This window comes from Calliopsis andreniformis, chromosome 10, assembly GCF_051401765.1.
Source record: "Calliopsis andreniformis isolate RMS-2024a chromosome 10, iyCalAndr_principal, whole genome shotgun sequence".
NCBI lineage: Eukaryota > Metazoa > Arthropoda > Insecta > Hymenoptera > Andrenidae > Calliopsis > Calliopsis andreniformis.
In genome coordinates this window covers 5641777-5658474 of record NC_135071.1, presented here as the reverse complement: position 1 = coordinate 5658474, position 16698 = coordinate 5641777, and the positions used below count along the sequence as shown (strand labels likewise).

At 33.2% G+C, this 16698-nt stretch overlaps 1 protein-coding gene across 4 annotated transcripts in view; it reads right to left on the bottom strand.

The window, feature by feature from the left end:
* The window catches only part of LOC143184849 (uncharacterized), a 148328-nt gene that overhangs the window by 83468 nt on the left and 48162 nt on the right, over positions 1 to 16698 (bottom strand). For all 4 annotated transcript variants that reach the window (XM_076387369.1, XM_076387365.1, XM_076387368.1 and 1 more), the window contains exons 6-14: positions 11187 to 11303; positions 11008 to 11079; positions 10639 to 10833; positions 9727 to 9902; positions 9545 to 9618; positions 9332 to 9461; positions 9025 to 9246; positions 8399 to 8635; positions 86 to 417 (exon numbers count right to left, since the gene is read on the bottom strand). In XM_076387369.1, the coding sequence (XP_076243484.1) occupies positions 86 to 417; positions 8399 to 8635; positions 9025 to 9246; positions 9332 to 9461; positions 9545 to 9618; positions 9727 to 9902; positions 10639 to 10833; positions 11008 to 11079; positions 11187 to 11303 (1555 nt within the window). The remainder of the gene's footprint in view (positions 1 to 85; positions 418 to 8398; positions 8636 to 9024; positions 9247 to 9331; positions 9462 to 9544; positions 9619 to 9726; positions 9903 to 10638; positions 10834 to 11007; positions 11080 to 11186; positions 11304 to 16698) is intronic.

Below are 16698 nucleotides of genomic sequence, written 5' to 3'. Positions count from 1 at the left end.
CTTTCCAACAGGAATTTCTCAAAATGGCAAAAATATAGTTGAAAACATTTCTATATGCCTATTATTATTAATTTCGGAGACTCACCACTGCTATCGCTGTTTTGCAAACTGCAGGACTTCCGAAGGTGTTCAGAAATATCTGTTACTGTTAAACTGACGTCAGATGAGGAGCTGCAGGAATCCAATTGTGTTGAATTTTTACGGGACACATGCCCAATTTTAATAGATTGCGGAGGTTTAACCAAACTGCTGTTGTTCCCTTCGTATCGGCTCTCAGCTAATGACATTGTTCCAGAAGATGCCGGATGTAGCTGTTCCGTGGAATCCATAGGATATTCTATACTGGGACCTGGAGCTGTGTCCCATGGGCAGACGTCGTCCATAGGGCGAGCCATTATTTCCGACGTGCCAACATCCCTGACAACACGAACTTTATTATATGATTTAGATTTCACTTTTTTCTCTCAATAAAATGTCACGTTATCTTTGATATAAACTGTCACACGGATGTATGTAATCTTTTGGTTTAACAAATGTCTTATGTGTAAAATCTTTGAACTGCCTTTACTCTAACACTGACTTAAAGCTAACAATTGGGACAGAACATAACTCGTGCATGTGTATGATATTATATGCGCTTTTAGAGAACTCTTGGAGTAGACTAGACGGTGCATTTGTGGATGTGTCCTGTAAACAGGACAGGTAACTACGTTAGAGCTTTTGATCTAGCTTTACAATAGAGAGTTAGCGATTAGATATTGTAAAGTTAAGCAAGATACTTTTATACAGAAAATCAGATATTTCCAGAGCTTTTTATTAATGTTCATTAGCTCGTTATTCTAAATTCATCATTTTATCAATAAATCGCTCCAGGATTCAAAACTAAGGTCGAAACGATCAGAATTGATACGTAAAAGTACCACTTGTGCGCTTCTACAGGTTTCACTGATAGGAATTTGCATATGTCTTCTACCTCATCAGTTGATAGGAGGAGTGATATTCTATTGATTCTATTCATGAAGCAAAAGAATTACAAATGTGAAGTTGCAAAAGATCATGCGTTTAAAGATTCATTCAGATTGGTCAAGCAACTTGAATTCAAGCGGCTTGAATGCAAGTAGTTTTGAACAAAACTGTTGATAAACCCCGAAAATGGTGATTCTATATAAAAAAATAAGTGGAAAATATTCAATAAACTTTTTCGATATCGTGCTTTATTTTTGAGAAAATAGGGTTTGAACTATTATCGGGTGCAAGTGGTACAATAAAGTGTAGTTTTGGATGTTTGAAGGGTACGTGGGGTATGGGAAACACGCTCGATCTGATCGAGTTACAAACACGGCATTCGGTAATTTCCCTGAAGCAAAAATAAAACTTCAACGTGATGTCACATGTAGGCAAGATGTATAAGCTATGGTAGAACAATACACTAACTATGTAGTTTCAAAAGAGCGATATACCAATGTTTCATGTAAAACTACTTTAGTATTCGACTTGAATATGTTGTTAATTGTTGTAAGAAATAAATAAATAAACGTATACATATATTCTTTTTAAAGTATACAAGATAATATTTAGTACATGAATATATTTTAGTCATTCAGTTTTACTGTACTTTTACAATTTTAAATAGTGCTTATTATAACATATTTTGGAGATTATAATTGTGTAAAATGTATTTGAATTCGATATTGAGATAGTGATAATAGTCTGTAAAACAAAACCAAAAACAAAAACAAAAAATCAGTGTTACATAGCACAAAAGTCACAAGTTGTGGAACTTTTGTTAAGGAAGTGTAACATAAAAATGACGTAAGTTTCATGACATATCACACCAAAACGTAAGTGTTCGGTAACATAGGTATAACAAGTCAGTAATTTTTGAAATGTGCGTGACAGAACAATAATATAAAATAAATATAACTCATGTGACATGTCACAGTAAAATAACACAGATGTAATTAGAATTATTAACTTGAACATTCGTCAAAGATCTCCATCAGTGAACACTATACGCTGTTGAAACAAATCTGGCAGCGCTGCCTCTCTCTCTCCCCCTCTCCCTCTCCCCCCTCTCTCTCTTCAAAAGAAAGAGAGAGGTCTTTCTTAGAGTTGGCCGTTGCTGTGCACAGGGTGTGAAAAAAAATAAATCCGTGACTTGCAGTGCTAGATTATTAATGGAAACAATCAGAGGTACTGATACATTTAACTTATAACCCATTCACTGTGAGGTTCATACCTAGAAAATAGATTACTTTTCGGAAAAAAGTGTCGAGCACCATCAAGGCTACAGGAAAGTTAATTTTTGTCGTTCAGTCACTGAATAGTTTTGGGGTACAGACTGGTTACACAATGGAATGTACATCCTTAATTTCGTGAATATTCAGTACTTCGGAAATTCTTATACAGTTATACACATTTTTCCGATGAGAAAAAAATACAACTTATTGGCTAAGGAGTTCTTCCCTTTCAATGGGACTGATTAAATAACATCCTCATATATTCTACTTCACATCCAGTTTCATTAAAATCGAAATTTTCGGGTTCAGTGGGTTTTCTTGTTCGTATAATTTATTATAAGATATGCAGAAAGTGATTGATTCAATTTCGGTACAGAGTCTTCCCGACAAGTGAAGGAGAAAATACAACAAAAATTCTGAGAAAATTGGTAAACAATTATTTTGATATATAGGTAAACATTTCAAGTGAATTTGTTTACATATTATTAATTATGCGTATAATCTATAGTACACATTTGACAGTTTTAAGAGTAATAGCAAAATTGGAACTAGACATTGGTAATCTTGCTAAATTATTACATCCAATGAACATGTTGAGCGCCACGTCAGCCATCGGTGGCTGACAATAGACTTTCCATTTAGGCCGCGTCAACCACCGCTGGCTGACAGCGTGTAACATGATATAGAACTATAAAATTTAGTAGCCTGACGGGGACTTCCTTAAAAATCAGCGTGGCGCTCAACGTGTTAATTAATGGGAAACAGCTGTTCGCAGAGTTGTTTCATGCTAGCAAAGAAAAAAAGTATTTCCATTATTGAACGTGGAAAGTCTTCTAATGTTTGAGGAACAATTGTTAATATTAATGAGGAACAATTCTTAATATTAATAACATAGCTTTTCTTTAGAAAGAATTATTATCAGAGATATCTTGTACAACAACAAAGTATTAGCGAATTGAGCAATATACTAGTAGTGGATCAATTAATTTCATTATATTTTATTGTACAAGGGTCTCTTTGAAAATACATTCCACAGCAGCAGCTCGCTTTTCATAGACCAAATTACTGGCAACACGTATTGTATATATTTGTAAATGTGTGGGGTATTCTGAGTTGCATGCTTTACACTCATGTTGCAGAATATGTGACTTTCAGATTTGTAACATCTATGTAACATGGACATAACTGTGTTTACTGGGTATCTGATTAATTATTTTCTGCAAACTTATTTTAGCTTAAACAAGTAATAAGAATATGAATAGTATACAAACGTTTGGAGGAAAATTATTTATTTCTATTTGTGGATTATAAAATAAAATAGTTTTAGTTAGTCTGCTGTGTATTTTATTTTTATCATAAACTAATTTGTTGCCTATATATTGTTATGTATTTTCTTGCAAATTTGAGCACAGCATTATTGCAGCATTTTTAATAATTTATAATGTAAGGTAATGCCGTGTCAACCATTTTAAATCATCTTTTGCCTAGATGTGACGTCACACTTTTCACGTTATCTTTTCATCACTCCATTCCTAAAGTTCCTATACACGCACTATACGCAGGCCGTATCTACAAGCATACAAGGTCTAAAGTCCCTGCGGTACGCAAGGAGCATTCTCCTTTCCCCGTTTACCCTTCAAATGTCAACCTGAAACTGTCGTTAGATACACTTGTATTCGGTCAAACCTTAAAGTTAATTTTCTCAAAAACGAAACACGATATCGAAAATTTGTATTCCATATTTTCGTCTTATTTTTTCATGTAAAATTACCAGTGAAACCAAAATAAGACGAAAAGCAAGAATAACAATTTCGCATTTGAGGCTTTGTTTATTAGTTATAAGCGTCTAAAAATCTAGTGGAAAGCACCAGACATGAAACAGCGCGGAGGCTTCGATCAGTGGTTGTCCGAATAGCAGTATCGCACTAACCTAAGGGAGGGAAAGAAGTCACTCACCGCTGATTGGAAGTTTTACTACATTCTACTACGCTACAGGATCCAAAATTCAGTTAAAATTTACGAATATCATTGAATAACAGTAATCTTGTCTATTTGTTGCAATCCATACCGTATGAAATCCTCACACCGTATGAAATTTCGGAGTAGAAAAGATTGATGTGTGCCCTCTCCCATTAATCTTCTGGTCCAAATCTACACACGATAAACTATACACATTACTAGAAGTCTTGGCGTGGAATTTGGAGGAAAACCGCATATACAACGGGAATATTGTGATAAAAGGACGTGTTGATTGATTTAAAATTCTATATATATAAATATCAAGAAAATATCTCTATCTCTATCAATTTTTGGTAACACTCGGTCAGGAAAGCAGAGACTGCTGGAGATTTGTGCAGTAGGCGTAAACGCTGAGTGCGATTTAAGTCATGAAGTTAGTTTAGTTTTGTTTACATAAGTCATTAAAACCAAGAATTTGAATGTTAAACACTGAAGAACTTTCTTCACGCTTCGACTTGGTTTTCGGAAAGCCAAAGCCAAGCCTTCAGTAAAGTTAATGGCCGTTGTGGAAGATCTAGGTATCTAATAACACCAGGTGTTATGGGGTGTTCTCGACAAGATTTTCAAGAAGCCGCAGTTAGTTTTTCGACGGACCTTCGCATCCAACATTTGTGCGAATATTCGTGATACGTACAACTAGTTTTTCTACAAATCTAGTCTTTCTCTCGCAATATTCTTGTTGTGTGTGCGGTTCTCCTTCAAATTCTACGCCAAGATTTCTAATAGTGTGTACAGTTTTCCATCCAGAAGATTAATTGGACAGGGGACCCTTTGTATTCCGAAATTTCATAGGGCGTGTTTTGACTTACCTTCTGAATTGTAAGGAGTAGGCAGGTTTAGTGTTATTCAACGATATCCTTGTATGGTCTTTCAATATGCGCGGATGAGAGAATCGTAATGGGTGGATATGTGAAGTGGAACAGGCAATTTACACGAAGGTAAACATATTAACCCTTTCTATATCATAGTGAGTCGTTTGAGGTGGTCTATGGATTGCAACGAATAGATAAGATTACTGTTATTCAATGATATTCGTAAATTTTAACTGAACTTTAGATCCTGTAGCCTGGTCAAGTGTAGTAAAAGGGCCTAGCCGAATAAGGAGGTCAAAAGTGTCCCCAAACCAAATTCGATTTGGGATGGGCCATTCGATAGCTTATCACAAAAAACTAGTTTGTGCCAATTTTCAACCTTCTATCTCAACCTGGGGGTAGTAATAGGGGTAAATAGAAAATCATGTTTTTTGGAAATTACTCGTACTCTATTGAATAAAAAATTCGACAAAACATCAGAGATATTTCAGACACCGAGATACATGTTATAGAATTTTCTGAGATTTTTAAATCGATAATTGAAGCTGTGAAAAGTAGTAATCAGAAAAAAATGCCAAAAAACGAGGATTTCACATTGAAAAAATCTCAGAACTACAATCATATTTTTAAAGTAAATACATATTGTTGTTACTAGTATCTCTGATTTTTTTCAGATTTCTCGATTTGGTGTGTCATGGTCAAAAAAATCGAAAACCGATATTTTCGTCGTTTTTGTCGCGTCAGAGTAACATATACATCGAATTTTCATACATTCTTTAAAAGTCAAGCGTTTTGTTCAATATTCAAAGCTTTCACACTCAGGAAAATAACATAACACTTACAGAAAGTAAATAAACTCGTCCGATGAAAACTGCCGAGATAGTTATGTTTCGAAGTGTCGATATTATGTTTCCAACAGCGTCAATGGCGCAGCGGCAAAGCGTCTACCTGCTAAACCGCTGCATACTTTTTAACCACAGGTTTGGGCCCCTTTTTGGGCTCATCATTCTTTATACTCATTATTATATTTTTTTATAATTCCTAATCATCTAATAATGATCTGTTCGACGATTCGACCTCTTCCCCTCCCTTACGTCAATGCGATACTGCTGTTCGGGAAATCACTGCTCGAGGCCTCTGCGTGGTTTCATTTCTGGTGCCTTCCACCAGATTTTTAGACACATAACTAACAATAGAAGCCTCAAACGTATTCTTGTTTTTCGTCTTATTTTGGTTTCTAGAATCACCCCTTAAATTTATCCTGTGCTATTCAGAAACATCCTGTATAAAAGCTTAAAATTTATAGAAGAGTTGCAAAATTAGATACTCTCTTGTTTTCTTAACATGTTCTGTACTGGCAAGATAATCGGTAACTAACATTAGAATTTCTATTCACACTATTTGATATTTGATTGTGTTTATAAAGCTATATTTATATTTATTGTAACTAAGCTACGTTTACATTAAGTAATTTTTGGGTGAGCAACAGATTTGACCAACCTAGAGTCGATCAAAATTTTTGTTTCAACTTGGTTGAAACTGGCTTTACACGGACAACTTTGATCGAATTCAGGCTCATCAACGTGGTTACTTGGGCAAAATTTGCTTAATGTAAACAAAGCTTAATAAAAATAAAGATAAATAATAAAGATATTGGATGGGTCACTGGTGACTTGAAGAGTCTGAAGAACAAATCGAATAAAACTGGCTTAGCACGGAATGTGTTTTAATAATAGTATGTTTCTACTTCTGATAGATTCATTTGTTATATTTATCAATTTCGGTGCCGATTTGCTGTATATTTTCGTTGATAATAATGTTAATCGAAGTGATTGTTTTCCACTATATTAAAACACTCTTTGTAATTAATAGAAAGTTATATTTTCTTTATTGACTTTATTCATAATTTGTAACATAACAAGCCATTAAGTAAATAATGTTTAAATTTGACGTCGCAAAAATATTCAGACACTTAAAGAAAATACAAAACAATATTGTATATTAAGATTAATAGAAAAAATTATTAAATTGCAATATTAGGATGGAATTTATTAGATTTCAATATTTAGAAACTTCAATAAGATTAAAAGAAGCATTAAAAATACGTTCAATATAAAAGTGAAAGACTAATTTTTTGGCCCTACATATTACCCCCTATTATTATTAGCCCCTATAAGTCCTACATATTACGCAGAACAAGCTTGTCGTTTGTACTAATTATAGTGGAGAGCATTTTTAGTATTACCTCAATTAATATATATTAATAGTTTTTTTACTCAGCATTCGACACTTTTTTAAATCCTGTAGTCAAATTCTACAGATAATTAAAAAACTCAAGGTGACCTTCATATCTTGATAAAAAGGCAAAGCACATAACTAAAAACTAATTATTACATTGCAATCCTTGATATCAAACAACTCTTGCTTGAAATATTTTGTATACAGGGTATTCAACGGCAGGTGTCACGAATTTTAAGATTTAATTCTATAGGCTAAAATAAGGATAGAAACATGCTGGAAAATCAAGAAACCAGAATGAGAAGGAATGAGAAGAAATAAATGAGTGAGAATGAGAAGTACCTACACTGGTAATTAGCGTTAGCTGGTAATTAGCGTTCTGTTTATGTAGTTCTACCCTAAGACGATAGTGAAGATAGACGAAATTGCATTTGAGGCTACGTCTCCAAGTTAAGTATTAATTATTGAGAAAAACGCCTAAAATACGCGTAAAATGTGTCTGACTTGGAACTTATTCTACTTGCTTCACTGTATCTAACCTGACGCATATGCGCCGGAAGTAGAATAAGTTCCACGTCGGACACCTTCCGTGAGAAGCGAATCCCCAAATGAATCTCCAAATTCAATTTCGCCATTCTTGACTTTCATCTTCTTTTGGCATACAAAATTACTCTTTAAAATTTCTGACTTCTACTGTCGAATACCCTGTATAACAAATAGTTTACAAGTGAGTTCAGCTGGCAGAGTTAAATGAGCTTCCTGCCCCACACATGCATTTTCTACAATCAAAGTATTATGTTTTTCCAAAGTGTCTAAATATTAAATTTACTTTACTGCTTGTTATTATGTAATGAATTATGAGTCAATTAAATAAACAAACTATATCTTTCTTTTGATTGGAATGACTATTTTAATACAATATACAGCAATAACGTCGCGAATACGGTGATGTCTACATATTATTGGGAATCACTCTAACAATAAGTAGAGGCATCTAGTATCTATTGAATATTCTTAAAATATTACTCTATGACATAAAGTCTATGTTTGTTTAAATACATCTGTTAAGATATTGAATTTATTATGTACCTGTATGGAATATCGGTGAGATTCGACTGACTATGAGAATGTGGAACTCTAGGCGTTGATGCAGTGTCACGAATGCCACAGACAGCTAGCTCGTGAGCAGATCCAGAAAGACTTCGATCACTTCCTCTACGCTTACTACTAGTTGTACTACCTACTGCATGCTGTTGCAAGGTGCTAGACGTTGGAGCCGAGGTTGAGGAAGTTTTCTTCTTAACCTGTCCACCGAAGTAAAAGAATCTGAAAAAAATTGAAAACGAGATATGATTGCTAAAATTATATAGCTAAATCGGAAGCAATAAAAAAGTGCTAAATCTCTATGCCCACAATTATATATCGTTATATTGTGTGCTCTTGGGCCACTCAAATTTTTCGTCGCCACTTAATGATACAGAAATTTTATGAAAGATATCATATGTGTATACAGTACAATAGAGTATTGTATCGTTATAAGTTCGCTACTGCATTCCCTGTATCTTGAGTGCAATTAGTATTAGTTTTAATAATCGTATTTCTAAGAAGTTCATAACACATGTCGTCAGTAAACTGTAAATTAACCTTAGAAAATGTTTCCTTGATTGTAAATTGGAAATCTATAACAAAAAAATACTGCATTATTGCAAACATACCTCTTTTTCTGTAAAGGTTGCACACCAGCAGCTAAGAGATTTCGGTATTGATCAGAGCGAATAAATCTAGGATAGCAGTCCTTCTTTAAAAGTAAGGTATAAACGTGCTCAGCAGCAGAATCAAACGTAAATCGAGTAGGAGTTTTCATTTCTTGGTGAACCTTTTCCATTGTCTTTCCATCTATATTTATTTCGCAGGGGGCTCCTGGGGCTAAGAATTCTCTAAAGGAACGATATAAACACTTTATATCAAATCAAACTAAATTTTACTGATCGTTCCGCTTTGAAACGTGTTGAAATTACATACTTAAAAATTTCGTTAACTTTGTCTGGTATTTGTGCCTGAAAACTGTGCCTCAAATCCTTCACTGCTAACCAAAATCGTATATTTTCATGACTGTACTCTTTTCGTAAGTAATTTGTGAACTCTTGTAAACCTGCAAACGAATATATATGATAAAATCTGTATAGGTCTTGGGTAAACAATTGTGGAGGCGATTCAAGATTTGGAAATATTCACCTGTTGGATCAGACATTAACTCTTCCATTGATAAGGCCCAGCGCTTTACTCGTTTTTCAGTTGGAGCTTCCACTCTATGAAAATTTGAATGGAACAAATAAGAAAAATTAGTCCAAGTTCGCTGAACTTTTGTTAAGCTATAATATTAGCATAACAAATTTAGTTGTATTTGGAATACTAACAGACTATTGTTTAGTTGCCAAAATGTTTGATCGTCAGTTATCCATGGGTTCGATGGCTGTGGCTGTATAAGCATTGGATCATATTCGAGATAGGTTTCAAAATATGATTTTAAACTTTCAATAGCAACCGAAACCTTTATCCGTGTGCGTATTAAGCTGTTTTTCAGAAGACCCACCTAAGGTTTAGCAGAGACACATTCATTATTGAAATACATTAATTTTTCGAAATATATTAATTCGTGGAAGAGCACAAGAGACATAATATTTAAACAGGGGAACGGTGAAATTTTTGGAGAATAAATCGAAGATATAAAAACCCTATAATCTTGGAATTACGTAATCGCAAGTAAAAAGTAAATTATTTTGTAGTTAGAAAATTTAGTCTTTGAATGAATTAGACATTGATGTTGTCTGATTTTAAAGATGGACATAACATTTCAGTGACTAAATATTAACATGCCTTGACTTAATATTGTTTAGTTACTGAATAATCTTTTCTAACTGGCGTCTCCTACTGAATTAATTGACTGATATTTAATGTTTGAATTAATTGAATTAATGATTGATTTTGTTCTGACTTGTGACTGTTCGATCGTAAATATAGAGTTATTGAGAAATATGAAGGTAAAGTTATTTATTAAATCTTGTTTATTTGTTTTTATTAGTGCAATATGCTATGATGCATGTCTTTTGCTATCCATTAAGTGTACATATATATGTCGTGTTTCTAAGGGAGTTTCAGATTGTGTTGAATGCTGACAAGATATTATTGACATCTTAATGCTAAAAAACCTTTAACTTTAAAGATACTATGAAGTACAATTTTTAAAAAATATCTCAAAAAATAATTCGTTTTGCAGCAATTACTACCCAGGTCTTTTGAGAGATTAAATTAGAAAAAATAAAATTTACCTCACGTTGCAGATCTGTTAAAGTACGTTTACGCGATGGAGGACGCGAGAGTCCAGGATGAAAACGAGTAGGTACAGGTGCTATTTCAAGACTGCTCAGACAACCAGGTGGTGGTCTGTAAACTCTCCAAAATGCTCGTTCTTGCGAGTCACTTACTATCTTATCCCCTTTCTTCCGTTCCTTTGATAAGCGTACCTGGGTCCACAGAATGAATCATTTCAAGGAGTCACATGCTCAAATGTTCAAGAGTTTAACAACATATAGAATAACAAACATTCTTCCATGATTTCTGTCGATTGTGAATTATTTAACTTTTGTGACTGAATGCAATAATTTAAATGTAAAAACATATTATGATTAAACATTCACCTGTTCTTCAGCTTGCAGTTGTATGATATCCCATTTGTTTTGTAAATTTCTACGTAAGCTGTTTAAAGCTTCCTAAAAGAAGAAATCTCTCAATAAAACATGAACGCATATTATATATATACATAATATATATTTATTAGCTTAATTAATTATTAATTTATTGAAGAAGATTTATGTACAATTTCGTAATCCTCAAGAGCATGACGTTGCTTGTTCCTTAAAGTTCTCTTAGTCAGATAAATAGCATACTCCACGTTGTCAGGGGTTCTATGTTGCCATGGCCAATAATACGGTGTCTATAACAAATAAGGAATTTGTTTAAAAATCAATGTGATAAACAAATATAGAGGTAATATGTAGAATATTATTTAGTAATTAATTACTAATTAGTAATACGTAGAATATTATTTAGTAATTGTTAATTAGTAATACATAGAATATTATTATGTGTGTTACTGCTTTAAAGATTTTCTTCTACATCCCTTCACAGAAATGTAAAGGATCTCTTTTCATAATATGTAGTAAAATAAACTTGCCTTCAAAATTATATGCCATTTTATATAATAATTATATTTAATTACATATAATATATTTTTGAAGAATGTTCTCCAATTATTTAGCATATTTCATGCTTGGCTAATGAACTACTCAGATGATTTCCACACAAAATTAAAAATATAGTATAATAACAGTTTCTGACACAAATTCGAGGGAAAAAGTTAAACAAGTAAATTTATTTGTAAAAACCGTTCTACTTGAGAGAAGAAAATTCACTAGGCCTACTTACGCTTCTTCTTTACGCTGTAGCCTAGTTTTTAATATTGATAATACAAATTAATACAATATTATATTCAACAATAAACTCACAACTCGTTTTGCATGGACTAACATGAAATATAATTTTAGCAAGGAACTTATGGTTATAGATAAGGAAACCTCTTCAACTGTTCAGTAGAAACACTCAGTAACCGATCAGACGCACATTAGTAATACCCACTCAGAGCCCAGTTACAGATAGGAAGAGTTCCCCTAACGCCAAATAGCACCTAATATCGGACATTATTAGCTACATCTTTAAAAAATGAAACGACAAAGCAACCATTTACAAAAGTAAAGAGAAGATTCCCATCTGTCATTTTTGCTACTTGGCCGCTTTGTCACATTTTATTTTTTAAAGATATAGCTAATATCCGGCATTAGGGGACCTCTCACTATATAATCGAAATATTTGCTGTTTCCATAGAATTTATTTCAGATTAATTTTATAGGGCCCAAATTAGTACTATTGGTAGTAGAATCATATCAATTTTCAAATTTCATATCTTGCTTTCTGCACACATACTGTAGATTAAAATGTGTAGACCGAACAATCGTTCGGTATTCGGTTTCGTTGTAGGGGGAAGTTACTAAAATTGGACCACTAAACTTGGACCATTTTTCCCTAAATTTAACCGCTGGATTAACGTGTAAAAAGTTTTCTGAACAAGTTTACAAAATATATTACATAGATTTCAGCATATCTAATTTTTAAAATTTCCTAGTAAAAGTCAACAATCTAAATAATAATATTTTTTAGTTTCGTATCTGCAACACTTTATACACTCTGTCGTATTTTCTTCTTTGATTTTTTAATATAAGATACAAAATCACACAAAATCCATTTTTTGCCTTTTGAAACGATATTGCTTTTGTAACGTTCTACTATTGCCTATACTGAACTGGTCCAATACAACCAACTACTTTTGGTCTAATCTAGGCAACTTGATCAAATAATTGAAAATATTTTACTTGACCTTAATTTTAAGTAAAAATTAAAAAATTAGTATAGTATAGTGTAGCTTAATAAATGTACATTCTACCTATATAGTTGATAGTCCTGCTACTAACTTCAGAAAAAATTGAGAGCTTACAATCGGATGTTAAAATATTAGATTTTTAATTGTTAAAGCAGACTGTGTTTGTTTACTTAAACATCAAGTGGTGCTGTATAATAGTGACTATCGCATTAACTACCTAAGTATACATATAAGCAACACATATTGCCTGTCATACGGCGCAAATTGTTTATACATTACAAAATACACTGGTAGTCCAACCTAGGCGCCGGTCCAAATTCAACAATCTTCTCCTACTTATTCTAAATTCAATAAAATACTGTCCAAAGAAAAAGCACAATAACTAAGCTGCGAATTTTTCTACAAATGCTTTTCATAAATGCAGCCTACGGAATGAAAGGTAAATAAAAATTTGGTTCTCTCTTCAAATACTATAATTTGTACTTTATCTTTCATGTTTTGTAATATTTTTGTATACTTTATAAATTTTTAATGCTACTCCTGTAAATTTTACACACTTAAAATACTCATAAATGCATAGAGATCTGCGACATAATCATAACTGTTATAAAACTTTCGTGTTGTGCTATGACGTATTTTTATTATTTTATTATTATTATCAGTATAAAGATACGAAAAATGGGCGCTACATCATTCTTGAAGCGTATGTTACGTTTTTTAATTTGCTGGTTTATGCTAAAATTCTCATTTATGGAGACCCGTCGGTGTCTTAATTGATTGTTACGAGCCCAGTCGGGTTACGTAAAGCAACTATGAAAGGGCTCGATTCAAAGCTGTTTCCGAAACCTTTGACTTTGCCTGGAAATCACCATGCTAGGGCCGATAGGCATTTCTTTGAAAACCAATATCATCAAATTTTTCTCGGTAACTTTGCGATGCAGTCGAATCCCCAACATTTTTCCCATAGATTTTGGAGTATAAAAGGGCCAAGAAATTCGGTCTCGGGGGCTCATTTCTAATCCAGTTCGAGTTTAGTACGCGGCTTAGACTGGAAGCAAGATCGAGTATTAGTTTTCGTTCGAGCAGAATCTCAGAATACAGTACGTAAAGTAAATTCACTGTAACGTAGTCTTAACGACGCGTCCCCCGCATACCTCTGTGCGTAATCTAGAGAGAGAGTTTAGTTCGCGACACTTGAATTCATAAACACTTGTATTCCTTTGAGTCAAACTTAAACTCGTAATAATACATAATTTTATAAGATTTATTAAATTGGACTTAGTTCAATCAAAATCTTTCCTAAATCCAAGAAGAAGCGAACGCGTAACGATCCCACAATATTATATCTTTGCCGCTCGAGATATACATATTATAAATTTGAAAGTTACGAGGCTATACTAGCTTCGCAATCCTTGCGAAGATTCCCTTTCCTAACCTACAAGTGGCTCCCGGTGTTGGCCATTGTGCATTGGTTCGTCCACGTCCCGCGGCTCTTGGCGAGTGCAAAGTTACCCGCTAATTCGTCCACAGTCTTTATTCCATCCTAGTGGCTCCTGATACTCGACAAGTTGTGTTGGTTCGTGCACGAAACCCTACCTAAACCTAAGGTGGCCCCGGTCTTAGTCGTTGCGCACTCGGTTCATCCACATCCGTGAAGTAGCTCCCAACGACTGCAAAGTTATTCGTTGGTTCGTCCACGAAACAATAACAAAATTCCAAATCCCTGACCCTCGGTCAGACTATCTAGCTCTCGGCTCGTAACATGATCATATGAATTGTAAGAAAGTATATTCTTTCAGGTTTCTACAAGATAGACTAATTACGAGAAGATTATGAAGTCAAAACCAATATTAACTTTATACACAAGAGTAATAAAGTGAACTATTATAGTTATACAGCGGTGTATACGTACTATATTGCATTTTTTTATTGCAAAATACTTTATTTTAATAGCAGTTTAAATTTATCTTCAAGATAAAAGTAATAACACTGTAAGTACTAAAAAATGATAACATACACAAATACGGTTACTCATTCATATTTAAATAAACAAGTTTGTTTCAATATTTCATAAGTTTGTTCAAACTACTCTTAGAAGCAGCACACAAAAGACGTTCCGTTTTCTTTTTATTATCTTCGCCATTTTAGTGATATACATGAGTGAGTAACTTAATTGATAGTGCATTTATTTTGCTTATTATCTTCTTCAAATAACAGCGAATGTTTATGTAAATTTCTATATTCATTTCTATATTCATAAACAAGATTAAAGAAATGGAATCTAATTAAAGACCAAACGACCTACCGTTTCACCTACCAAATGTTAGAAAGTGTACTCAGCTTCGATATTTTGTACAAATGTCCGTAAAGTTATCGAGGAATCGCTCCCTCGCCGATTTGAATATTGTTAAGAATGATATTTTATACAACCCCATGAAACCCAAAAAATATAATAACAAACGCCCGAAACAATGTTTATTACCATTTGATACGACAAAAATACTGAAATCAGAAGTAGTTGTCCAATTCATAAGGGTGTTCTAAATCTCGATAATTAGAAAAGAGCCAGAAAATATTAATCTATTTGACTCGAAGAAGGTACTGAAATTAAAAGTAGTTTTCTCGTTTGTACAGTGTCGTCCAAAACACGTTAATTAGAAAATCGCAATAAAACATTAATATTTTAAACGGATTCACAAATACCGGATACATATGAAAACTAGAAAAATTATATCTAAGTTGTATTTGACGAGACCTTTTTAAATGTTTTCTGGCGGTTTCATAATTATCAAGATTTAAAGCACCCTTTTAAATTGGATAACTACTTTTGATTTCAATACTTTTGTCGAATCAAATGGTAATAAACATTTTTTGGGATGTTTTTTATTATATTTTTTGGGTTTCATTTTTGTGGATTAATATTTTTTGGAGGTATTTTTGACAGGTTTACTAATACCTTTTAAATGCTTTTTTGGGTAAATTAATTTTCTTGGAAATTTTCTGTGGTAACCAGAGTTCAAACCGTACTCAACTACTTGGTGTTTTTACTTGTTAAATTTGTGGGGGGGGGGGGGGGGGGGGTCACTTACTTTTGCGATTGATATGTACACAATTATTATTTGTATATAATATTGTACAATTTTGTATTGTGATTTCTGATGGTGTATTGTGATATATTTTCTAAGATAAATATAGAAGCGTCTTTGGCATCTCATGGCCAACGCGTCTTACGAATGTTATAATCGTCAGCTTACATCCATGTAAAATTCATTTTGCCTTAGGAGCAAGTATAATGTCCTTCATGAAAAGATTCGCTGTGATGAAGTATAGCACTAATAACTTTCTACGTCTTCGAAGCTATTTGCAATGTCGTAGTAGGCACAGCTTTGACGTTATATTTATTAATGTTTGAAATGATTATTAATAATACTTAAGTACTCATGAAAAATCTCTCCTCCAAAATGTAACATTGGATTAACTTACTTATTATTGTAGAATAACTTCCCCCATGTTAGGATATGTTGTTATAAGATATTATTTTTTTATAATTTTTCTTGTATATATTAACTTTTATTATTAACCTATCCATTCAAAACTCGACGGATTTTGGCAGCTTTCTAACTACATAGCTGAAGCCATCTAGCGGCAAAAATATGAAAGCGAGAAAACCACCTAATGGCAAAAATGTAAAAGCCAGAAGAAAGTATCCCTGTCGGACGAAATTAAGCACGTTAAATTACTCCTGCACGTAATATTAATATCTCGATATCCCAGCTTTTCCTATCTCAATTTGCATGTGTGAGGGCTCATTTTACGCGTACGGTGATAATTACCAATGTGGCAATCGTTAAAGTCTATTACACACTGTGTCAAAAGAATAAATCGCTATCATAGT